Source organism: Piliocolobus tephrosceles, chromosome 10 (genome assembly GCF_002776525.5).
Source record: "Piliocolobus tephrosceles isolate RC106 chromosome 10, ASM277652v3, whole genome shotgun sequence".
Taxonomy (NCBI): Eukaryota; Metazoa; Chordata; class Mammalia; order Primates; family Cercopithecidae; genus Piliocolobus; species Piliocolobus tephrosceles.
The window spans coordinates 31,604,150-31,629,374 of record NC_045443.1 but is presented as its reverse complement, the minus strand read 5'-3'; the positions used below and the strand labels follow the sequence as shown (position 1 = coordinate 31,629,374).

The 25,225-nt window shown below is 44.3% G+C and overlaps 1 protein-coding gene, 1 non-coding gene and 1 pseudogene across 3 annotated transcripts in view; all 3 read left to right on the top strand.

Moving 5' to 3' along the window:
- The first annotated feature begins 2,693 nt into the window (after positions 1-2,693).
- Positions 2,694-3,023, top strand: LOC111540650 (annotated as a pseudogene).
- Positions 3,024-6,267: 3,244 nt separating this feature from the next.
- On the top strand, positions 6,268-6,386 carry LOC111540663. The gene has a single exon (XR_002731042.1). It is a non-coding gene; the product is annotated as a U5 spliceosomal RNA (small nuclear RNA).
- Positions 6,387-8,855: 2,469 nt separating this feature from the next.
- Positions 8,856-25,225, top strand: part of DENND5B (DENN domain containing 5B) — a 215,925-nt gene continuing 199,555 nt past the window's right edge. For both annotated transcript variants that reach the window (XM_023208973.2, XM_023208972.2), the window contains exon 1: positions 8,856-9,279. In XM_023208973.2, the coding sequence (XP_023064741.1) occupies positions 9,153-9,279 (127 nt within the window). In that variant the 5' untranslated portion in view covers positions 8,856-9,152. The remainder of the gene's footprint in view (positions 9,280-25,225) is intronic.

Here is a 25,225-nt window from a genome sequence, read left to right as displayed (position 1 = left end):
TGTTGGCATCCTATATCTTATTTCGCAATTGGTTCCAATCTTAGGGAAGAAAGATGAAGATGTTGACTGACCTTTTAAAACTCAAACCCTGCTGGGTGTGGTGGCTCATGCCTGTAATCCCAGCACTTTGGGAGGCTGAAGTGGTAGCATTGCTTGAGCCCAGGAGTTTGAGACCAGCCTGGGCAATATAGCGAGACTTCGTCTCTGTTTTAAAAAAAAAAACAAAAACCAAAAACAATACTACCCTGTTTCAGCTTCTGGTCTCTTTAGAGCTTTTCCTTCCCATAGATGAAGACACTTGATGTTGATTTTCAGGCCTATCCCTGCCCCATTTTCGGCTTCAAATGTGTTCTGCTTGGACCTTCTACCAAGTCCTGTCCCTGTCTTTTGTATTTAGACTTCGTCATTGTACCTAGGTCATTAGAATTGAGTTTCTTTTTTTTTTTTTTTTGTTGAGACGGAGTCTCGCTCTGTCGCCCAGGCTGGAGTGCAGCAGCTGGACCTCAGCTCACTGCAAGCTCCGCCTCCTGGGTTTACGCCATTCTCCTGCCTCAGCCTCCCAAGTAGCTGGGACTACAGGCGCCTGCCACCTCGCCCGGCTAGATTTTTGTATTTTTTTACTAGAGACGGGGTTTCACTGTGTTAGCCAGGATGGTCTCGATCTCCTGACCTCGTGATCCGCCCGTCTCGGCCTCCCAAAGTGCTGGGATTACAGGCTTGAGCCACCGTGCCCGGCCTTAGAATTGAGTTTCTAGCTTATATGCAAGTGTCTCTCTCCAGGAGCCCTCAGTCATAGTATCTTGGGTTCTGCTCTGGTAGCCTACCTAGGTCTCCAGTTCCTTTTTCAGGCTGGGCCCTTGCAGGTTCCCCTCTATGTTAATTTCCTAGGGCTGCTGCAACCAATTACCACAAACTTGGTGGTTTAAATAACAGAAATTAATTTTCTCACAGTTTTAGATGCCACAGGCTAAAACCAAGGTGTCAGGAGGGCTGATTCCTTCTGGGGGCCCCCAGGGAGAATCCATTCCATCCCTCTCTTCTAGCTGGTGGTGTCTGCTGGCAACACTTGGCACTCCTTAGCTTGTGGCAACAACACTCCAAGCTCTGTCTCTGTCTTCACATGATCTTCGCATCTGTGTGTCTCAATATCTCAAATCTCTCTTTTCTTATAAGGACGCCAGTCATTGGGTTTAGGGCCCACTCAGCTATACTTGCACTGCATTAAGGATCTCAGGATGAGATTCTCAATTACATCTGCAAATATTTTATTTCCGAATAAGATCACATTCACAGGTATAGGGATTAGGACTTGGACACACTTTTTTTGGGACACAATTCAACCCACTATATCCCCCTCACTTCTTATTCCAACTGGAGAGAACCCATGATTCCTTGATAGACTTCCTGAAGCTGCTTGCCTGGAATTTTATATTATTTTGTTTTGTTTTTTGGAGGCAGAGTCTCACTCTGTCTCCCAGGCTGGAGCACAGTGGTGCAATCTCGGCTCACTGCAACCTACACCTCCTGGGTTCAAGCGATTCTCCTATCTCAGTCTTCCAAGTAGCTGGGATTATCGGTGTGCGCCACCACACCTGGATAATTTTTGTATTTTTAGTAGAGACAGGGTTTCCCCATGTTGGCCAGGCTGGCCTTGAACTCCTCGCCTCAGCTGATCCACCTGCCTTGGCCTCCCAAAGTGCTGGGATTATAGGTGTGAGCTGCCGTGCCCCCCCTTGCTTGCCTGGATTTCTGAATGCCAGATGCCTTGGATGCTCCTTTCTGTCACCATTTGCAACAACTAAATCTTAGGGCCTCTTTTGCTGACTGTGTAGATGCCGTCTAGAGATTGTGGCCCACTTTGGATGCTAAGTTTGACTGCCACATTGAACTTCTCTTGTCAACACAGCACAGGCTCAGTGCCCCCAACCCCTCTATACCCCTCTCAGAATTTATCACATCTCATTGAGTGGGCCTGGAACTAGGTCTGCATATCTCCATTGGCTCTATCTGATTAAAGTGATCATGACCTGTTGTATTCTGAAATGCTACGCAAGAAGTGCTAGACCTCTTGGACTGATTTTCATGACTGGGCGCGGTGGCTCATGCCTGTAATCCCAGCACTTTGGGAGGCCAAGGCAGGAGGATCATTTGAGTTTAGGAGTTCGAGACTAGCCTGGGCAATGTATGGAGACCCCATCTCTATTAAAAACAAAAATAAAAAATTGGCCAGGCGGGATGGCTCACGCCTGTAATCCCAGCACTTTGGGAGGCTGAGGCGGGCATAGCACTTGAGCCTAGGAGACCAGCCTGGCCAACATGGTAAAACCCCAACTTTATAAAAAATACAAACATTAGCGGGGTGTGATAGCTTGTGCCTGTGGTCCCTGTACTCAGGGAGCTGAGAGGTGGGAGGATCATTTGCGCCCAGGAGGTGGAGGCTGCAGTGAGCTGTGATCGTGCCACTGAACTCTAGCCTGGGTGGCAGAGTGAGACCTTGCCTCAAAAAATAAAATAGAAGAAAGAAAGCATTAGCTGGGCATGGTGGCATGTACCTGCAGCTGCAGCTCCTAGGGAGGCTGAGATGAGAGGACCACTTGAGCCTGGAAGATGGAGGCTGCAGTGAGCTATAATCACACCACTGCACTTCACCCACAATCCCTCACACTCCTCCTTTCCAACCTGGGCCCCTCAGAATGCATCCTGCAAAGAAGGGTGGCGAGAAGAATTACAGTTCTGCCATCAATGAGCTGGTGACCAGAGAATATACCATCAACATTCACAAGTGCATTCATGGAGCTGGCTTCAAGAAGTGTGCCCCTTGGGCACTCAACGAGATCTGGAAATTTGCCATCAAGGACATGGGAACTGCAGATGTGCACACTGATACCAGGTTTAACAAAGCTGTCTTGACCAAAGGATTAAGGAATGTCCCATACGGCATCCCTATGCAGTCGTCCAGAAAACGTAATGAGAATGAAGATTCACCAAACAAGCTTTCAAAAATCTACAGTCAATGTGGATGAGAACTAACCGCTGATCATCAAATATATCAAATAAAATTATAAAACTGCCTTCCAAAACAAAAAAATCATACCACTGCACTCCAGCCTGAGCAACAGAGAGAGACCCTGTCTCAAAAAAAATCAAAATAATGAGACAGAGTATGTTAAAATGTCTAGCTCAGTGCCTGGCACACAGAAGAAATGACTTACATATATTGAATACTTTCTACACGCTAGGGACCGTGATAAGCACTCTACATGTATTATCTCCTTCAAACTTCACAATAACTTAATATTGATCCACACTGGACAAATAAGGAAATTAAACCTAGAGTAACATTAAGCAGATTGTCTTATAGATACTAAAAGAAGTGAGATTTGAACCTAGGTAGTGAGAGTCTGGAGGTTGTTACCCTTCATCAGCACACCAAACCACCGCAAAACATACTGGTTGAAAAAAAGCAAAATCGAATAAAATTTTTGTAAGAATTTGGATCAGTCCTTGTCAATCAACTAAAATGAGTAGAATTTTAGGAAATGTAAAGTCTTTAAACTTTACAAAATTTTTTGAAAATGAGTAGGATGCAATAAAAACTGGACATAAATCTTTTGGCTCTTTTTTGTTTGTAAATAGGTTTGTGAGTACAATTTATTGATTTATTGATTTATTGATTTATTGATTTATTTATCTGTCTGTCTGACAGGGTCTTGCTCTGGTGCTCAGGCTGGAGGGCAGTGGCGCAAACTCAGCTCATCAAAACCTTCATCTCCTAGGTTCAAGCGATCTTCCCACCTCAGCCTCCTAAGTAGCTGGGACCAGAGGCATGAATCACCGTGCCCAGCTAAGAGGTACAACTTCTATATATCAAAATGTATTTGCTGTAAGAGCACATTGGGTTTTGATAAATACATCCATCTGTGAAAACACTACCACAATCAAGATATAACATTTTCCCATTGCTCCAGAAAGTCCCCTCCTGCCCTTTTGCAGTCAATTTCCCACCACATCCCACCTCTGGCCCTAGGCAACCACTGATCTGCTTCCTGTCCAGTCTAGAATTTCCTATGGGTAGAGTGATACACTATGGACTCCTCCGTGCCTGGCATCTTTTGCTTAGCATATTTTTGACAGCCATGCACCCTGTTGCATGTATCAGCGGTTCATTCCTCTTTACTACTAAGAGGATCCCTTGTAAGAGGATACCAATTTAATTCTCCATTCATCTGGTGATGGACATTTGGCTTATGGATCAGTCAGGAGATAGAAACCAGTAATTTGAACAGGAAAATGTATTATAATTGTTAGCTAGTAAAAAGTGGTTAACAACAAGGGGTAAAAGAGGCTTCTAAGGTGGCTCAAACCTGTAATCCCAGCACTTTGGGAGACTGAGGCAGGTGGATCGCTTGAGCCTAAGGGTTGGAGACCAACCTTGGCAACAGGGTGAAACCCTGTCTCTACCAAAAATACAAAACACTAGCTGGGTGTGGTGGCACATGCCTGTGGGTGGTCCCAGCTATTCGGGAGGCTGAGGTGGGAGGATTGCTTGAGCCAGGGAGGTGGAGGAAGCAGTGAGCCGAGATTGTGCCACTGCCCTCCAGCCTGGGTGAGTGACCCGCCCACCTCCCAGAAACAGAGGGCTGTAAGGGATCGAGAAGCAGCAAGTACAGTGAGGGAGAGTGGACTCTCCAAAATATTTAAATTGTGTTAGGAGAGGAGAGGTTATTTTTCTCTTCTGATGCTATGACAATCCTTGTCAACACCATTCTTCACCACCACACTCCAGCCACATACAAAGAAAGAAAGAAAGAAAGAAGGGATTGATTGCTAATGTAACTATTTAGAGCCCAAAACATTCATTGGACCACACTGTACTAGTAGTCAGTCACCATGTGCCACTAGCTTAGCAGTGCTATCAATCTCTCATTCCTCCACTTTCGCAGACCATGGCAGGACTCAGCTATCCCAAGCATGCCATGCAGTCCATTTGAGGCTTTACCAGTAAGTCCTTTGGAGACAGCAGATCATTGCTCAGATTTTTGTTCACTGAGCTAAGTTACTTCTCTATCATTATTTTAGAGGACAATCTGCATACAATGATACATAGCTAATTCTTGAGTATCCTTTAAACTTCGTTTCATTGTAGCTTAATGCAGAATATACTTACACAGTGTCATCCTGAAGTGACAATTAGAAAAGTATACGGATATTTTCTTTCTTTTCTTTTTTTTTTTCTTTTTTTTTTTTTTTTGAGACAGAGTCTCGCTCTGTCGCCTGGGCTGGAGAGTAGTGGGGCGATCTCAGCTCACTGCAAGCTCTGTCGCCTCCTGGGTTCATGCCATTCTCCTGCCTCAGCCTCCCGAGTAGCTGGGACTACGGGTACCCGCCACCTCGTCCAGCTAGTTTTTTGTATTTTTTTTTTTAGTAGAGATGGGGTTTCACTGTGTTAGCCAGGATGGTCTCGATCTCCTGACCTCGTGATCCGCCCGTCTCGGCCTCCCAAAGTGCTGGGATTACAGGCTTGAGCCACCGCGCCCGGCCCAGATATTTTCAAATTAGTGTTTAGTTTCGTAATGTGTGACTATTCGTTTAAAAGCTTTAGGAAAGATTTTAGGAATTCTATTTTTATGAGATTAGTATATTTTAATTGCCCGCATTGTTTGTTGGTGATTCAATTTTTTTCACCTTAAAAATATTAATGTGGGGCTTACAAGCTCATAAATCAGTTACTGTTCAAATTTTTTAAAAAGCCGGTCAGGTGCGGTGGCTCACGCCTGTAATCCCAGCACTTTGGGAGGCCGAGGCGGGCGGATCACAAGGTCAGGAGATCAAGACCATGGTGAAACCCCGTCTCTACTAAAAATACAAAAAATTAGCCAGGCGCTGTGGCGGGCGCCTGTAGTCCCAGCTAGTCAGGAGGCTGAGGCAGGAGAATGGCGTGAACCCAGGAGGGGGAGCTTGCAGTGAGCTGAGATTGCGCCACTGTGCTCCAGCCTGGGGGACAGAGCGAGACTCCGTCTCAAAAAAAAAAAAAAAAAAACTGACGTGCCTCAGCTAGTGCAAACAGTAAAACAGTTATCTTAACTGTGTTTGTTTGATTAGCTTGGAATCTAACAAACATTCTGTAAGAAGTCACTATCAAAGATAGGAGAAACAGATAGCTTGGCACTTCCTTCCTTACTAATGAAATGTTATGCATTTCAGTACTTTCTACGCAAAGAAAAGCAATATTGTATGAGAGTAATTAAAGTGTTCACAATTAGGTTCATACTCTGGTTTCTCTTCAGATCATATACATCTTTTGTCTTTTACTAAAGATTTCCGTGGAAAGGAACAATTCTGAGTTTCTGACTAAGTTTTGTTTTGAGACGGAGTCTTGCTCTGTTGCCCAGGCTGGAGTGCAGTGGTGTGATCTTGGCTTACTGCAACCTCCGCCTCTCGGGTTCAAGCCATTCTTCTGCCTCAGCCTCCCAAGTAGCTGGGACTACAGGCACTTACCACCATGTCAAGCTAATTTTTGTATTTTTAGTAGAGACAGGGTTTCACCATGTTGGCCAGTCTGGTCTTGAACTCCTGACCTCAGGTGATCTGCCCCCCTCGGCCTCCCAAAGTGTTGGGATTATAGGCGTGAGCCACTGTGCCTGGCCTGACCAAGTTTTTGAGGCCTTGCATATGTGGCACTTATTTTTATTTATTTTTAATTTTTATTTATTTATTTATTTTTATTATTATTTTTTGAGACAGAGTCTTACTCTGTCATCCAGGCTGGAGTGCAGTGGCATGATCTCAGCTCACTGCAACCTCTGCCTCCAGGGTTTAAGTGATTCTCATGCCTCAGCCTCCCAGGTAGCTGGGATTACAGGCGTGCACCACCACATCTGGCTAATTTTTGTATTTTTAGTAGAGACAGGGTTTCACTATGTTGGCCAGTCTGGTGTTGAACTCCTGACCTCATGTGATCCACCCGCTTCGGCCTCCCAAAGTGCTGGGATTACAGGTGTGAGCCACCATGCCTGGCCCAGGGCTTATTTTTTAAAAAATGTTACAGATATTAAAGTTTGTATATTTTCCTAGTAGCATCAACAACCTGTTATTACCTAGATAACCACCCTTCTTTCACCACTCAAATATAAATTGAGGGGCTAAATAGGACCAGAGTTCTGCTACATATCAGAAAAGTGAAGAACCACAGAGTCCAACTCTTGCTCTGTGGAGTTTACAGCACAGGTAAGAAGACACAGAAAAGCCATTACAAGTGTTTTTTGAAGAAGTACAGGGTGCAATAGGACCTAAAGGTCAATTACCCAGACTGTGGCTCACCCTGATTTCTTGATTCTTCTCGTATTTTCTTTTCTGTTTTTTTGGGTTGGGGGGAGGCATGGGGGACAGAGTCTTGAATTCCCGAACTCAAGTGCTCCTCCTGCCTTGGTCTCTCAAAGTGCTGGGATTACAGGCCTGAGCCAATGTGGCCAGCCTCTTCCATTTCAAAATTGAAAAAAGAAAGTGAAGATACAAGCTACATTAAATGATGGTATGCATGCACATTTATCTTCCAGGAAGAACATTATTCAGTCAAATAATCGAGGTTCTCTCAGGCAACCTCTCTGGAAGGTTTGCTTGTGTGTCTAGTGGTAGATACCCCAAATCCCCAAAGAAGAAAGCAGGGAGTGGTGTGGAAGGGGTTGCCATGTGGAGATGAATTGGATTCAGTTTTCTATCTTTTAAGTTTTATTTGTACTTACATGGCTGGGCACGGTGGCTCATGCCTGTAATCCTAGCACTTTGGGAGGCCAAGGCGGGAGAATCGCTTGAGCCCAGGAGTTTGAGAGCAGCCTGGGCAATATAGTGAGACCCCGTCTCTTAAAAACATTATTTTTTAAATAAATAAATTTTATCTTTACTTAGGTGGAGACAGAGTCTCCCTATGTTGCCCAGGCTGGTCTTGAACTCCTGGTCTCATGGGATCTTCCCACCTGGGCTTCCCAAACTGTTGGGACTACAGGAGTGAGCCACTGAGCCCAGTGAGTTTCCTTTCAAAGGAAAAAGAAGTGGTTGTTGAGCTCCTTCCGAAGAGGCAAAAGACAGAGCTGAGCAGGGCAAGAAAGCTGTGCCCTTGGGAGGAGCAGGGTTCAGGGTCTAATTCCTGTTGCTTTAGCCTCTGATTGTTACCTGCCGGGAGAGCGGATAACATCGCACGGGTACAGGGCTGCGGAACTGGAGCGCCTTGGCTATTTACACTGACCTGGAAAATGTCAGGATAAATGACAGAAGGCGGGGGTTGGTGACTGCACTCCTTCCAGAAGTCTCAACGCTTTGTGGGTATTGAGTTGTGTTTTTTCCCCCTCACCGTTGACTTGTCACTAAGTCACTAAGGAAGGATGGCCTGTAAATCGGGTGAGGGCTAGGGGAAGGGAGGGACTTAAAGTGAGACAGGCACCCCCCACACAGGTCACAGTTTAAAAGACGATGGTTCAGACCGTTATGCGAAATGATCTCAGAGCGGATGTTCACCTTCCCCAAAGCTGCATTAAAAAAATTAGGATGGTTGACATCCCCCTTAGAAGACAGACCCCCCACACTGAGACTAGCCCTCTTATCGGCTGGCCAGGGCGAGGAGGGGTGTGTGCAGGGTCGCCCTCGATGCCGCAGCCGGGGCAGGTGGGCATGAATGCGGCCCCACGCCAGGCTCGGCCTTCGAGCCCGCTGGGCGCGCGCGCACGGTAGAAGCGCGCGCCTCCGCCCCTCGCGAGCGCGCCCCCCACCCCTCACCGTTGCACGCGCCGAGCCCTGGTGCCCCCGCCTGCCCCGCGCTCCCACAGCCCGAGCGCAGCTCAGCTGACCCGCGGGCGCCAGACGCGGCGGCTCTCAGCTCGCGAGCGCAGCTGCGGCGGCGCGGACCTCTGAGGCCGACACTCCCCCCGCACCCCTCCCCCACCTGGCCGGGCTCCGGACTCGCCGCGCGCGAGCCCGCGGCCGCTTCCCCCGCGCCGAGCAAGGAGGCAGGCTGCAGCGGCGAGAGGAGGCTGCGCGGCCATGGGCGAGCCAGTGTCGCCCTAGGGCGGGCGCAGATACCACAGTCGGAGCGGTGGAGGCAGCCTCAGCAAAAAGCCTTCCCGGGCGGCGGCGGCGGCCACTGGAGCAGCGCGGCCGGGATGAGCGGGAGCGGCGCGGCGCCCGGCCCAGGCTCGGGCTCCTCCCCGGCCGCCTGCCGCTTCGCGCACTACTTCGTGCTGTGCGGGATCGACGCGGACAGCGGGCTGGAGCCTGACGAGCTGGCGGGTAAGGCTAGGGTTGTGGCGGCGCTGGGTTCCCTCCGGGGCGCGGGGGACGCTGCGGGAACGCGCGGGAGGCGGGGTGCGGGCTCCAGACAAAGTCAGCTCCCAGCGGCTTCCCCCCTCCTCTCTCTGGCCGAACGGGCGCTCGGGCGCGATTTAATGACATTGTTATTTATTCTGCGTGCGGGCTGTGCGGCTGCGCCCACCCGGGCTTTCGCCTCCGGGCGCTGGGTTATTAATAACGGGCGCGGGGGTGGCCCCAAGGGCACAGTCCCCTCCTGGTGCGTCGGCCCCTTCGCCCGCAGCCGCACGCGGAGGCGGCCAGTGACTCACCGGGCGCGCGGGTTGCCCCCCGGCCGCCGTGCCTGCCTCCCACCCGCCGGCCTCCCAACCCTGGCCGCGAAGTTTCGGCCCCGCACGTGACGCCGCTCTCTGGCCTCTCGGGGGAGGGGGAGTCGGACTCAGCTCAGCTGCCGCGGGGGTAGAGTCCGCGGAGGCGCCGGTGGCCGTGCGGTGCGAGCGCGGGGCGGGGGCCAGTCGGACTTCATCCTGGACTCTGCGCTCTGCGCCGCCTCCCGCTCTGCGGTGCCGGCCAAGTCACCTTTTGGAATCCTGTGGATTTGGCCGCGTCTGGGAGCTGACGGGGACCTTTGGACGCTCGGGATCCAGCACCGCGCTTTGTTGACACTGCCTACACTGTTCCCGAGTTTAAACTCAGTTGGGTGCACCGTGTGTTAGTGCCTGGTTTTCCCGGAGGGGTACCGGTCCCTCTGCTTGATTCATTTGATGGCGCAGTGCGGGGCTGTGTCGGGGAAACGATGCGGGGGAAAAGGGGCCGTTAAAGGGCAATGGGGGGGGGGGGCGGCGGAGTGCGCACTGTCGAGAGGAGGCCGGGGAGAAACGACTGATTTCATTTTTCACCCCTGTTCCTTTCCGCTTGCCTCCGCGGGATCTGAATCTTGATATGTTGTCGTTAAATGGGTGAGAGAAGTGACATCTACCGCCTGAACTTTGTGTCAGTGTTAAAGACTTAGGTCATAGCCTTTCTAGAACAACTTCCTTAGGATAGATAATTCCTTATTGACTGCACCAACGTAAATTTTTCGCTTTTCCTTTGATGGGGGTGGGGAGACTGGGAAGAATCTATTAAATAATAAACAATAGTAAACAAAACTGTTAAGCCTTAAAATACAGTCCCCATCAACCCACATCTTGGCTATCTTTTTCTTAACTCAGCTTCACAGCGAAACATTTTCTTTTTTTCATATTCTTTGGAGGTAGAAACACAAAACATTTTCAACAAAAACTGTAAGTCTAGTTTTAGTTAAAAAAATTTTGGAGAACTAATAGAATACCAGGTTTTTCGGCATGTGTAATTATGTAATCACATTGTTTCTTCAACTAAGATTTCATGTACATCTTAAGATTGGCTTTGTCAAAGGATATGAAGAAAAAATGTCTGCAGAGAGATTAGGGGAGATTCTTCTCAAAATTGGTGAAGGAATATTCTTATTTTTCTAGACTCCTTTCTTCCCTAAAGATCCTAAACATTTGTGGCACACCAGGGTCACTTGGAGGCTTTCTGTCAGTGATGACTGATGAAAGGAAAAAAGCCTGTATTTTTTCTTCTCCATTTGCTTACTGAAGCTAAAACAGTACCTTTTAGGTGTGACTTAGGACTCTTTAGGTACAGTGAGAATGACGTTAACAATACCATCAGACTTTAATGCATTTTTAAGAAACAAACTCTGATGTCTCTTTTTGCAAAACTCTGTGAGTGTGGGTGATTGGGATTTCTGCTTCTCATAATATTTAATGTATTCAGGTAATAATGTATTTTGCCTGGTAATATTTCAGTGTCATTCATCCAACAGTTTTGAAAGCGTCTATCTGTAGTCGGTTTTTTAGGCACTGGGGACAGCTGTGAGGAAAGCAGTCAGAAATCCCTGCCATCATGGAGCATACGTTCTAGTGTATAGAGATAATGAAAATACAATAATCTCTCTGTAACCATGGGTGATGGATTCTAGAGTGTCCCCCACACCAAAATCATCGGATGCTCAACTCTCTTATAATAAAATGGTGTAGCATTTGTATATATCCTATGAACATTTTCCTGTACACTTTGTCATCTCTAGATTACTTATAATACCTATAAACATTGTAATGTTATGTAAATAGTTATTATACTGTATTGTTTAGGAAATGATGACAAGGAAAAAAGTCTGTACATGTTCAGTACAGATGCAGCTATTGTAGGCCTAGTCTGTGCTTGGTTGAATCTGTGGATGCGGAGTCCACATGAAGTGCTGAGTGTATATAGTTCTCCAGATGTTAATAAGTGCTATGAGGAAAAATAAAGCAGGGAAGTAGATTTAGGGACATGCCAGCAGAGTGGTGGGATGGTGGGGTTGTGATTTTAAATGAGATGGTTTAGGGAAGTCCTCACAAGGAGGGTGACATTTGAACAGAGCCTTGAAGGAGGTGAGGAAGCAGGCCAGATGGATCACCTGCAGGCACAGCATTGCAGGCAGAAGAAACAGCAAGTGCGAAGACCCTGAGTAGGACAGTCCCTAGTTTGTGCTGGTAACAGCAAGGAGTCCAGTATGGCTGGAGCTGAGGGAGAGGGAGAGTAGTAGGTAACATCAAAAAGAAAGGGCAGGGGAGATTGTATAGGGCCTCATGCAGTTATTAGGCTTTTAACTCTGAGATGGGAAAGCATTGGAAGGTTTTGAACAGAGTAATGACAAGATCTGATGTACCTTCTAAAATGACTGTTGTGGCTGCCATGTTGGGTAGATTATATCAGGGCAGGGGTAGAGGCAAGAGACCAGTTAGGGAGCTCTTTCAGTATTTGAGGTGAGAGGCTGGACGCGGTGGCTCATGCTTGTAATCCTAGCACTTTGAAAGGCCGAGGCAGGTGGATCACTTGAGGTCAGGAGTTCTGCACCAGCCTGGCCAATATGGTGAAACCCCATCTCACCTAAAAATACAAAAAGCCAGACGTGGTGGCACACGCCTGTAATATCCCAGTTACTCTGGAGACTGAGGCAGGAGGATCGCTTGAATCCAGGAGGTGGAGGTTGCAGTGAACTGAGATCATGCCAGTGCACTCCAGCCTGGGCAACAGAGGGAGACTCTGTCTCAAAAAAAAAAAAGTGTTTGTGGTGAGAGATGTTGTTGGCTTGGTGAAGTGGCAGGAAGGACTCAGATTCTAGATAGATGTTGAAGGTTGACCCAACAAGATTTGCTGATGATTTGTATGAATATGTATGAATTCTATGAATATGGTAGTCATATTCAAAGAAAGTGATCAAAGATGACTCCAAGATTTTTGGACTGAACAATTGTAAGCTTCTCTCCTGACATAGGAAGACTGGTGGAGAATCAGCCTGGAAATCGGTTCAGTTTTGGATGTGTTAAGTTTGACGTGTCCATTAGACGTTCAAATGGAGATGGCACATAGACAAGACATCTCTTGGGGGAAGATCTGGACTGTAGGTATAAATTTAACGCCATGAAATTAGATGAAATTACTTGAGGGTTGAGTATAGATAGAAAAGAGAGGAGGACGCTCAAATGATTGAGCCCTGGGGCCATTCTAGCATGCATAGGTGGGGAGAATGAGAAGGAGACAACTGAGGAGATTGAGGAGTATGGATAGTGACATGGCAGGAAAACAGAAGAATATCGTATCATGTTCTCAACTAAGAATTTTCTTGACTATTTCCGTAGAGCAACATTTGGGGATCATGAAACTGTGTCAGGCAAATGAGCCAGAAGGTGGTTTCTGTTTTGCTGCATTACTTTCAAAGTTAATGATAGTTAAGTTTCTATTTTGCCTTGCTGGAGCTGATCTGTCTTTATCACACTTTCTTAGCAAGTTGTCACCCTGCTTCTAGAAGGTCTTAATTGACTTCTATTAAACATAAATTCTACCAGTTTGCTTCATAGACTTTCTTAACATATGCTTGTTCCTAGAATTCACACTCTGCAGGTGGTGGGACATTGAAATCAAATTAAAGACAGTAACAGTTAAATAGACTAAGACCTTATAATAAAACTTATCAAGGCTTCAAATAGTTTTTAGACACTCCTAGTAAAACCCAGCTTAAACAGCAATGGAAAAGACTTCTTTCATCTCAGATACGTAGATCTCTTAATAGCTGAAAATAATTTATATACATAAAAATATATTTTAAAATGGAGGACTTAGAAACTTTATGGTGATGTCCACATGTATATACTGATATACTCATATTACCTCTTGTCCTTTCTGTACCATATCTTAGTTGTGCTTCTCCTACTCACTATATATTTTCAAGAGGCACTTTGTCCATAAACAAAATATCCTTTGGGAGAAATGTTTAAATTTCCTTTAAATATTAAAGATAAGGAAAAAGTTTCAAAGCAGAATTCTTTATTGCATATAGAAGAAAAGAGGTATAAATGGAGGCAAATCATGCAATTAGTTGATGTCAGGGAAGGCAGACATCATTTTGAAATCTTATTTTATAGCTCTTATTTCCTTTAAAACCTGGCTGTAGGAATACACATGGCTTAATTTACAGCAATCTTTTGAGCAACGGAAAAATGAAGGACATGATAAGGCCTTTATTAAGTAACATAAATATACAGGCCCTCTAAGAGAGCAGGGACTTTGCCTCTTTCATAGTGTCTTATATACAGTACACAGTGTTTAATAAGGGAATGAATATAAGTTTACATATGAGTCTATAAATTATGTGATGACCAGAATATTCTTAAAGTGTTCCCTTGGTAGCCTGGATTCAGCCCTCCTAATAGTTGTTGAAGTCTGATAGATGAGCTCTCTGCCATAGAGCTTTGTTTAGATCTTCTCCTTGGTGTCTCTCTGCAGCTATTTTTAGCTTCGGTTGTGTTGGGTGTGGTTTTCAAAAGAGTGTAGAGACAGTAGAGACCATGATCTGACTTCAAATAAGTATAAAATTTAGTTGAGACTGACAGAATACCATGTCACATTAGTTCTTGAAGGTACCGTAAACATATTTATGGTAAAGAAACTGAGGCTCAGAGATTAAGGGCCCTCTCAGATTGCATTTGATCAGCAGTAGACACCTGACTAGTGCCTGGTGGTTCCAGTGCACTATGCTCCATAGTTATTCTATTTAAGCTCAGAAAAAAGATGAGCTTGACTCATTCAACAAGCATTTCAGGATTGCACTTATTCCAGACTGAATGTCACAGTCAAGACTGTGCTGAAGTGTGTCTTTTAAAAACAGTGGCCGGGTGTATAGGCTTAGGTGGAATAGAAGCTACCCTGATCCAAATACCATTGGTACTGTGTCAGTTGTTAGCTTTGTTGACATCCTAGGCTCACAGTAGATTCCTGGGAGTTTGGAAGGTCTGCCCCGGGTAGCTTGGGAGCTGGGGAAGGAGTAGTACAGGGATCAGCCTTCATTTTAATGAGGCCAGAGAAGATTCAAGATCTGGTTGCTGTGTGCTAGTTTGACTCTTTGTCCCCAAACCTCATGTTGAAATTTGATTCCTAATGTTGGAAGTGGGGCTTACTGGGAGATGTTTGGGTTATAGGGGCAGATGTCTTGTTGATGGCTTGGTGCCCTCCTGGAGGTAATAAGTGAGTTCTCCCTCTATGAGTTCCCACAAGAGCTAGTTGTTAAAAACAGTCTGGCACCCCTCCCCTTCCCTCTTTTTTCCTCTCTCTTGCTATGTGATCGCTAATCGCTTAGCCTTCTGCCATGAGGGGAAGCAGCCTGAAGCCCTCACCAGAAGCAGATGCTGGTGCCATGCCTTTGGCGTAGTAGAACCGCAAACTATTTCTTTTCTTTCTCTTTCTTTCTTTCTTTTTTTTTGGCGGGGGTGGGGAGGGGCGGGAGCGGGGGACAGAGCCTCTGCTGTTACCCAGGCTGGAGTGCAGTGGTGCAATCTTGGCTCCTTGCAGTCTCAATCTCCTTGGGCTCAAGCAGTCCTTCACCTCAGTATCCCTAGTAGCTGGGACCATAGGCATGTGCCACCATGCCTAGCTAATTTTTGTGTTTTTTGTAGAGGTGGGGTTTTGCTGTCTCTACAAAGATGTTGCCTAGGCTGATCTCAAACTCCTGAGCTCAAGCAGTCCGCCCCTCCTTGGCCTCCCAAAGTGCTGGGATTATGGGCAGTGAGCCACCATGCCCGGCTGAGCCATTTCTTTATAGACTACCCAGCCTCAGGTATTTCTTTATAGCAACACGAAAACAGACTAAGACACTGTGGTATAATGATCACTCAGTTTTGGAAATCTACTGGAAATGAAACTCTTTATAGTGAAATTGGCCCAAAAGTGAGTGAAGCTAAATTCTTTGTGATAACCCCAAGGCTCAGGCTTATGGCACATTTTGTTAATGCAGGACACACCAGCATAGACAACTGGGAAGACAAGAGAGGGGAAGAGGGTGAGACATAGTGTCTTTGTGGGAGGAGAGAAAGGGAAAGAAAAGAGGACAGGGAGAAAGAAAGGAACCTGGAGGAGTACAAGTTCTGTTTGCTGCTAAGGTGTTAAGACAGACTGTCCTGAAATTCCTGTGCACATCCTTTTCCTTGTATTTCCACTGTTGGTCACAGATACTTTCAGAGTAATAAAAGTAAATATCTAGAATACAATGCTTTGTTAGTCATGATTTCCATAAAGCTTCATATGGAGAAAACATTTTCCTCTTCTATAATTTACTGAATGGTGGAGATGGTTCTATACAGGACACTTTAGGAAACGTGTGCCATATGCCCGATCCTTAGCATTTTTGTTTAATTAATGACCTAAATTTTGTTTTTGGTAAAACCATAACTAGCTATTATATTTTGGATTATTTAATGTTAAATGCTTACAGTGTGTCAGATTCTGGACTACATACATAAGTGATGGCCTCTGTTCTGTAAGAATCTATGATGAAATAGTAATAGTAAAATAGCTAACATGTTTATAGTGCTTTCCACATGCCAGACACTGTGCTAAGTTCTTGTTGTTATTTGTTGGTTTTTTTTTTTTTTTTTTTTTTTTTTAAGACACAGTCTTGCTCTGTTGCTCAGGCTGGAGTGCAGTGGTGTGATCTCGGTTCACTGCAACCTCTGCCTCCCAGGTTTAAGCAATTCTTGTGCCTCAACCTCCCAAGTAGCTGGGACTACAGGTGCGTGACACCATGCCTGGCTAATTTTTGTATTTTTTGGTAGAGACAGGGTTTCATCATGTTGGCCAGATTGGTCTTGAACTCCTGACCTCAGGTGATCTGCTTGCCTCGGCCTCCCAAAGTGCTAGGATTACAGACGTGAGCCACTGCACCCAGCCACTGTGCTAAATTCTTCGTAGTCATTACCTCATTCAGTCCAGACAACAACCTTAGGAAATAGGCATTGTTTTCTCTCTCTCTCTCTTTTTTTTTTTTTTTTTTGAGACGGAGTCTCGCTCTGTCGCCCAGGCTGGAGTGCAGTGGCGCGATCTCGGCTCACTGCAAGCTCCGCCTCTGGGGTTCACGCCACTCTTCTGCCTCAGCCTCCTGCGTAGCTGGGACTACAGGCGCCCACCACCACGCCCGGCTAATTTTTTTTTTGTATTTTAGTAGAGACGGAGTTTACCGTGTTAGCCAGGATGGTCTCGATCTCCTGACCTCGTGATCCGCCCGCCTTGGCCTCCCAAAGTGCTGGGATTACAGGTGTGAGCCACCATGCCCGGCCCATCTCTCTCTCTTTTTTTTAATTTAAAGGCTGAGTCTCACTTTGTTGCCCAGGCTGGAGTGCAGTGGTGTGATCTCTGTTTACTCTGCAACCTCTGCCTCCCGGGTTCAAGCGATTATCCTGCCTCAGCCTCCTGGGTAGCTGGGATTACAGGCACGCACCACCATGCCCGGCTACTTTTTGTATTTTTAGTAGAGATGGGGTTTCACCACGTTGTTCAGGCTGGTCTAAAACTGCTGACCTTGTGATCTGCCCACCTTGGCCTCCCAAAGTGCTGGGATTACAGGTGTGAGCCACTGCGCCCGGCCTGTTTTCTCTTTTGTACACAGGAGGAAACTGAGTCTAGAGAATTTAAGTACTTTACTCCAGTTCATATAATAAGAGAGAAGCCTAGATTGAAGGTCTGCCTGACGTAATTCATCCATACCCATAACATCCATACCCATAACCACTGTATTTGCTGTCTTCCTAGTAACATATGCTGTATCATACAGATTGTAAAATCTACCAGTATACAGATCCCAAATGGGTAACCTTATCATCAAATGAAATTATTTTTTTATTCCTCTATATGGTAAAGATATTAAAGGCGACACTACTGGGCCTTTATGACCTTTATGACCTGATCTAGCTTGTTTCTTCTTTGGTTAGCACTAGTAATTTCTCTTGCATGCATTTCTTCATTCATTCATCAGAGAGTTAGAAGAGTATATATTTAACGATATTTTTACTTTTGTCAATGAATATTTTTAAAGATAAGGTGTTGCTATATAAAGGCTTTTACTATGAAATTTTAACTTTTTAAAAAAACTCTTGCTCTTCTTACTGAGTTTTATCATTTCTTAGCATAAATAATTTGTTATTAGGCGAGTTTATAGTTTTTTTAAAGGAATGTATGAATGCTTGTGAAACCATAGCTGGCAGGGCAGTGAGTACAGCAGTTAGAGCTGGATGCACAGTCAGAAGCTGAGATTCTAGTCCTGGCCTGTCTTTGTCTGTCTTGAAAAGGGTTAAATGAGATGAATGATTTCTAACTGCCACCCTTTGAGCCTGAAATTGTTTTTGAGTATAAAAACTAAGTTTATCTGTAAAAAAAAAAAAAAATCAATCCTAAATGTCATAGAACAAGAGGACCAGTACATACCACATGTATAGTCAGCCCTCCGTGTGTGGGTCCCGCATCTGTGGGTTCGACCATTATCAAATTGAAAATACAGTGTTCCAAAAAAATAAAAACCAAAAATGGTGGTTGCATTTGTACTGAACATGTACAAGTTTTTTGTACTTGCTATTGTTCCTTAAACAATACAGCATAACAACCATTTACATGGAATTTGCATCGTATTAAGTATTGTAACTAATCTGGAGATTATTTAAAGTGTACGGGAGAATGTGCGTGTGTTATCTGTATATACTACACCATTTTATGTAAGGGGCTCAAGCATCTTGGGAGTCTTGAAAACAATCCCGCACAGATACTGAAGGATAACTGTACCACATGAGGAGCGATTAAGTAATTACAAAATCAGCCATCAGGAAAGGGAGAAAATCAGTTAGTTTATACTGTTCCCTTTCCAGGAAAGCTACTTTTTTTTTTTTTTGAGACAGAGTTTCGCTCTTATTGCCCAGGCTGGAGTGCAATGGTGCGATCTCGGCGCACCACAGCCTCCGCCTCCCAGGTTCAAGTGATTCTCCTGCCTCAGCTTCCCGAGTAGCTGGGATTACAGGCATGTGCCACCACGCCCCACTAATCTTTGTATTTTTAGTAGAGACGGAAGTTTCACCATGTTGTTCAGGCTGGTCTCGATCTCCGGACCTCAGGTGATCTGCCTGCCTCTGCCTCCCAAAGTGCTGGGATTACAGGCGTGAGCCATTGTGCCTGGTCGAAAGCTACAATTTTTAAGAAGAATTTTGAAATCTTAATGTCAATTAATGGACTCCCAGTTATTATCTACAAGGACTTTTAAGGACCCAGGGGTTCCTGTTTGAAATTACCATGCTGATCTCTAGATTATTACTGTAGTATGGATGACACTGCCAGTTCCCAAATAATAGTCAGTGAGATCTTAGAATAATATTTTTGTACTTAAAATTCTCTAATAACTTCCTTTGTATTTAGAATAAGATTCAAACTTGTAGATATTTGTTTATAACAAATAAATATTACATTTATTTTTTATTTATAACAAGAGTGAGACAGGATCTTGCTCTGTTGCCCAGGCTGGAGTGCAGTACTGCGATCACAGCTCACTGCAGCCTCAACCTCCTAGACTCAAGTGATCCTCCTACCTCAGCCTCCCAAGTAGCTGGGACTATAGGTGTACACCACCATGCCTGACTAATTAAAAAAATTTTTTTTGTAGAGATGGGGTCTGTGTTGCCCAGGGTGGTCTTGAACTCCTGGGCTCAAGGGATCTGCCCATCTTGGCCTCTCAAAGTGCTAGGATTACCACTATGCCTGGCCTATGTGTGGGTTTTAAAATCGCCAAAATGGGCCAGGTGCGGTGGCTTACCCCTTATAATCCCAGCACTTTGGGTGGCCAAGATGGGTAGATCACTTGAGGTCAGGAGTTTGTGAGCATGCTCACCAACGTGGCGGAACTCCGTCTCTGCTAGAAATACAAAAATTAGCTGGACGTGGTGGTGTTTGCCAGTAATCCCAACTACTGGGGAGGCCGAGGCACGAGAATCTCTTGAATCCAAGATGTCAAGGTTGCAGTGAGCTGAGATTGCGCTACCGCACTCCAGCCTGAGTGACAGATTGAGACCCTGTCTCAAAAATTAAAAATAAAATAAAATAAAATAAAAACCCTAAAATGGAAGTTGGAGTTTCCTTAAAAATGAGAAACTTGAGATTGATGAAAAAGCAAGAGAATGGGTAAATGACTTTTTTAAAAAGGTATCTAACAACTTTGTGAGGAGCTAACTGCAAAATATATTAGCCTATTCCTTCCCTCTTTAAATAAGATACGGTGAATAAAATTAACCTTTTTTTTTTTTTGAACCAGTTATATGCAAGCAAGCATGTAGGTACCAACAAGGCTTTGATTTTTTTTTAAGCAAACATATCTTATTTATTTATAAACTAGTGTCAAGTGTTGAGCACATAAACGATGGATAGTGTTTATGAAATTTCAGAAAGTGGTTGTACTAAAGAGCACTTGTAGCTTCAGTTGTGGTTTTAAAGGAATATCTTAGGAAACTGCATATACAGATTTGTTCTTCATGGCACCTACATCAGCTTTGGTCACAGTCAGCCAGTACAGTTCTCTTTGTTTTTATAAAGTTTAATCCTATGTATGGGATTAAATGGGACTGTCTTTCCCCATTGCTTTCTCTCTCTCTCTCCCCCCCTTCTCCCTCCCTCCCTCCCTCCCTTCCTCCCTTCCTCTCTTCTATCTTCCTCTCTGTCCCTTCCCTTCCCCTTCCCCTTCCCCTTCCCCTTCCCCTTCCCCTTCCCCTTCCTTCCCCTCCCCTCTTTCTCTTTTTTTCTTTCACAGAATTTCGCTCTGTTTCAAAACAACCACCACCACCCAGGCTGGAGTGCAGTGGCGCGATCTCGTCTCACTGCAGTATCTGCCTCCTGTATTCAGGTGATTCTCCTGCCTCAGCCTCCCAAGTAGCTGGGACTACAGGCACTCACCACCACGCCTGGCTAATTTTTGTATTTTTAGTAGAGAAGGGGTTTCACCTTGTTGGCCAGGCTGGCCTCAGACTTCTGACCTCAGGTGATTCATACCCTCAGCTACCCAAAGTGCTGGGGTTACAGGCGTGAGCCACTGCGCCTGGCCTCCATTACTTTTCAAACAAACTGCAGGGATGGCTGGTTGAGTGTGACGAGGTAAGAACTGAGAATTCTAGGAATGAAAGTATTAGTATTTTATCTGCTGCTGAGACAGCACATCCTGAGGATAGAAAAGGCTGGAGGATTGGCTTTCTCAGATGTTCTGCACCTTTTCCAAGAATCTATGACTTTACTAACTTTATTTGAAATTAAATATTGTAACTGTTTTTACTAACATGGGTTTCTTGGGTTACCTTTTATTTTTCTGATAAAACCTGGTGTATATCACTCATGCAGAAAGCTAATTTTGAAATAATGCTTTTTTTAAATGACTTTCAAAGATATGTGCTAGCATTATTAAGTCAGAAATAATCCCAGGAAGTCACCCTTATGCTATGAAGCTATGAAAATAGCTAACATTTATGAAGCGTGAACTGTGGTTGGTGATTTATAAACACTAATTCTCACAATAACCTGAAAGTATTAATTTTCTCATTTGATAGATGAGAAGGGTGACGTTCAGTGAGTTGCCCAAAGACAGGAACGGCCGTAGCTCGGATTCCATCCCAGGCTGTCTGGCTGCAAACTAGCCCTTTTTCCGATGCCCTGCTGCCCCTCTGAGTCCTTCAGACCGGCTGTCCTCAACTGCTGGGTGGTGACACATTAATGGGCCCACCATTCATGAGCTAGGTCACAAGTAATTATTAACAACAGCAAACATACTGAGGTTACGATATATATTTTAAAATAAGTGGAATGGATTCAAGTTCTTCCCTCTAATGGTATCATTTTTATTCAGTTTCATTCCTATGTGCTTTTATTGGATGGGAGAGAAAGGTGGCACTGTATGCATCAAACCAGTAATTGTACATAGCCCCATACATAATGGGAAATCTGTTTTATGCTACTGGTAAGCTACTGTTACTGATGAGTTATGAATAGTTTCCACATATTAATAAAGCCTTTAGGAATATCACTGCAGAAGTAGTCAGTCTGTTTGCTTTACTTTCCTCTAGAAAACTATTTTGTACATTATCTGAGGATACCCTTGGGAATGTGTTTCTCAACACTTGCTGAGCTGGATTGTTTCTACAATGTGACAGTATTTTGGAAAGAGCATTTATAGATTACAATAAAAAAAGATCCAAAAGGTGATGTGTGCTAAAAACAAACAAACAAAAACGTGATGGAGTTAATAATGTTAGGGTTGTAGAATTTTTTTTTTTTTTTTTTTTTTTTTGAGACAAGGTCCCACTTTGTCCCCCAGGCTGGAGTGCAGTGGCCTGATCTTGGCTCACTTCAGTCTCCACTTCCTGGCCTTACGCAATACTCCTGCCTCAGCCCCCCAAGTAGCTGGCACTATAGGTGTGTGCTACCATGCCTGGCTAATTTTTGTATTTTTTGAAGAGACAGGGTTTCACTATGTTGCCAAAGCTGGTCTCAAACTCCAGAGCTCAAGCTATCAGTCTGCCTCGGCCTCCTAAAGTGCTTAGGATTACAGGCGTGAGCCACCGCGCTGGACCCTGTAGAATATTTTCATTCATTCCTGCTGTGAAGACTGAAGTGCTGAATCCTTAAATATAGTTTGTGGACCTCTAGATTTTAAACTGTGAAACCCAGTTTAAAGATATTTTTAAGTTTAAATATTTTTAAGTTTAAATCTATTTTTATAGATTACCAGAGACCTCCTGATGAAAATCCACTTAATTTTGCTTTATTTTTTCCTGTCCATGCCTGGAGAATACAAGTTTCTGCTTTGTAGGCTATATTTTCTTGCCACTCCCTTTTCTTCCTTTTTTCTAGTACAACAAACTCTGTCATTTATTTAAACAGGAAATTATCCTATAGTTTGAGAAAACATCAATGTAGAAGTGATAATGTAAATTAAGTAAATTTCTGATCATCTTCATTCCTCAGTACAGCTTGACACAAGATTGCTCATAGACCAGGCTTTTGTATTTTTTTCTCTAATCCCTTCTTCAAAGATCACCGTTATTTTCACCTTTGTCCTCATGATGCCACCTCTTATTGCTCTTTTGGTTGTCCCTTTTTGAGAAAAACCTGTAGAAGAAGAAATATTCTTTTGATAAAAAAGTTCTTGTGTCATTATGTAAAACCTTATAGTGAAAAAACTCTTTCTTTTTTTTAGAAATAGGATCTCACTCTGCTGCCCAGGCCAGAGTGCAGTGGTGTGATCATAGCTCACTGCGGGCTTGATCTCCCAAACTCCTGGGCTCAAGTAATCCTCCTGCTTCAGCCTCCTAAGAAGCTGAGACCACAGCTGTGCACCACCATGACCAGCTAATTAAAAAAAAAAGTTTTTTTTGTAGAGATGGGTTCTTGCTTTATTGCTGAAGCTTGTCTTGAACTCCTGGCTTCAAGTAATCCTCCCTCCTCATCCTACAAAAGTGCTGGAATTACAGGTGTGAGCCACCACGCCTGGCCTGAAAAAAAACTTTCAGATGTCTGTCTGAATCCTCCAGTTACCTTCATTTCTAGCAGAAACTGGGAAATTTCTTTTTTTCTTTTTTCTTTTCTCTCTTTTCTCTTTCTCTTTCTCTTTTTCTTTCTTTCTCTTTCTTATCTTTCATTATTATTATTATTATTATTATTATTATTGTAATTTGAGATGGTGTGTTGGTCTGTCTCCCAGGCTGGAGCGCGGTGGCATTATCACGGCTCACTGCAACACACTCTGTCTCCTGGGTTCAAGCAATTCTCCTGCCTCAGCCTTCCGATTAGCTGGGATTACAGGCACCTGCCACCATGCATGGCTAATTTTTTTATTTTTTAGTGGAGACAGAGTTTCACCATGTTGGCCAGGCTGGTTTGGAACTCCTGACCTCAAAATGATCTACTCACCTTGGCCTCTTAAAATGCTGGGATTACAGGTGTGAGCCCCAGTGCCCGGCCTCATTCTTTTTTCTTTTTTGGAGACAGAGTCTGTCACATGTGCTGGAGTGCAGTGACACAGTCATAGCTCACTGTAACCTCAACCTCCCAGGCTCAAGCAATCCTCCCACTTCAGCCTCTTGAGTAGCTGGGACTACAGGCACATGCCACCATGCCTGGTTAACTTTTTTCTTTCTTTCTTTTTTTTGAGACAGTCTTGCTCTGTCACCCAGGCTGGAGTGCAGTGGCATGATCTTGACTCACTGCAACCTCCGCCTCCTGTGTTCAAGTAATTCTCGTGCCTCAGCCTCCCAAGTAGCTGAAATTACAGGCATGTGCCCTGCTATGTGCCTGGTTAATTTTTAAGTTTTTTGTAGACATGGGGTCACACTGTGTTGCAAAGGCTGTCTCGAACTCCTGGACTCAAGCGATCCTGCCTGGACCTCCCAAAGTGCTGGAATTACAGGTATGAGCCACCACATCCAGCCTGAAACTGGGAAATTTCTTATATCTCACACCTTGTCAGGTTTAGTACCTTTTATTTCCAGTATCCCTTCAGTTTTCTTCCTCTTCCTTCTCTTGTGGTCCTTTGAGAAAACAAGGACAATCTGCTAGTCTAACGGTATTCTTTCTAGATATTAAATTTATATCAATTTTTTATTGCTGTAGATTAGGACTAAAATAGCAAAAAGGAATTGTTTCCTTTAGGCAGAGATGTGAATTGTTTTTGAAGGGGTAATGGGTAGTCACAGTCTATTCTTACGTAATTCCCTGATGTAGAAGTCCTCCTTTGTCACAAGAATCAGCACCAACATATCAATTGGAATTCCATGAGAATGAGATACTAACTTTAATAAAAATATATTGAGCAGTAGGAATTTATGGCTGCTTATAGGTTTAAAGCTTGTAGATATACTTTTAGAACCACAGTGTTTTTTATTTTTAGGTTAAGTTATCCTCAACTTCAACTCTAACTTTTAAGGAAATGTAAATGGCCGGGGTAACAAGATAACAGATTGTTTAAAACTATTTCCTATCTCCTGTCTCAAGTGTATGCTTTTCCTTAATAAACTTTTGTCAGGATTTCAAAATATTCTGGCTCAGCTCCAGGAAAATGAACTTTCACACTAGACTTCACTTGTTTTGTGCCATTGTTCACTAGAACAATGACTGTGATTTCAGTTAATTAAAACACAGGCATTGGTACCCTTGAGGTGGCTATGCGAAAATAGATTATTTTGTTTGGTTATTCTCACTCCTGTCTGGCAGTGCTTCATTTTTTTATTGGCAGCTCTAGCTACAATCTGATTTTAATTAAATACATGAAAGCTGTGTGTACTAGAATGTAAAATCTTGTATATTCTTCAGAGCGAAGAACTGACAGGACTCGTTTACAGTGAACCACTTGTAAATCATCTTGTTTCTGTTGGATGGGGCCAATAGGGAAATAATTAAAGTATTGAGTGTATGGACAAGATACAAGTTGGTAGAAAACAAAAACGTAAGAACCATACTGGTGATTCCAAAATTCCAAAATCCCTCCACCTCTGTTTTATTTTTTTATTTTTTATTT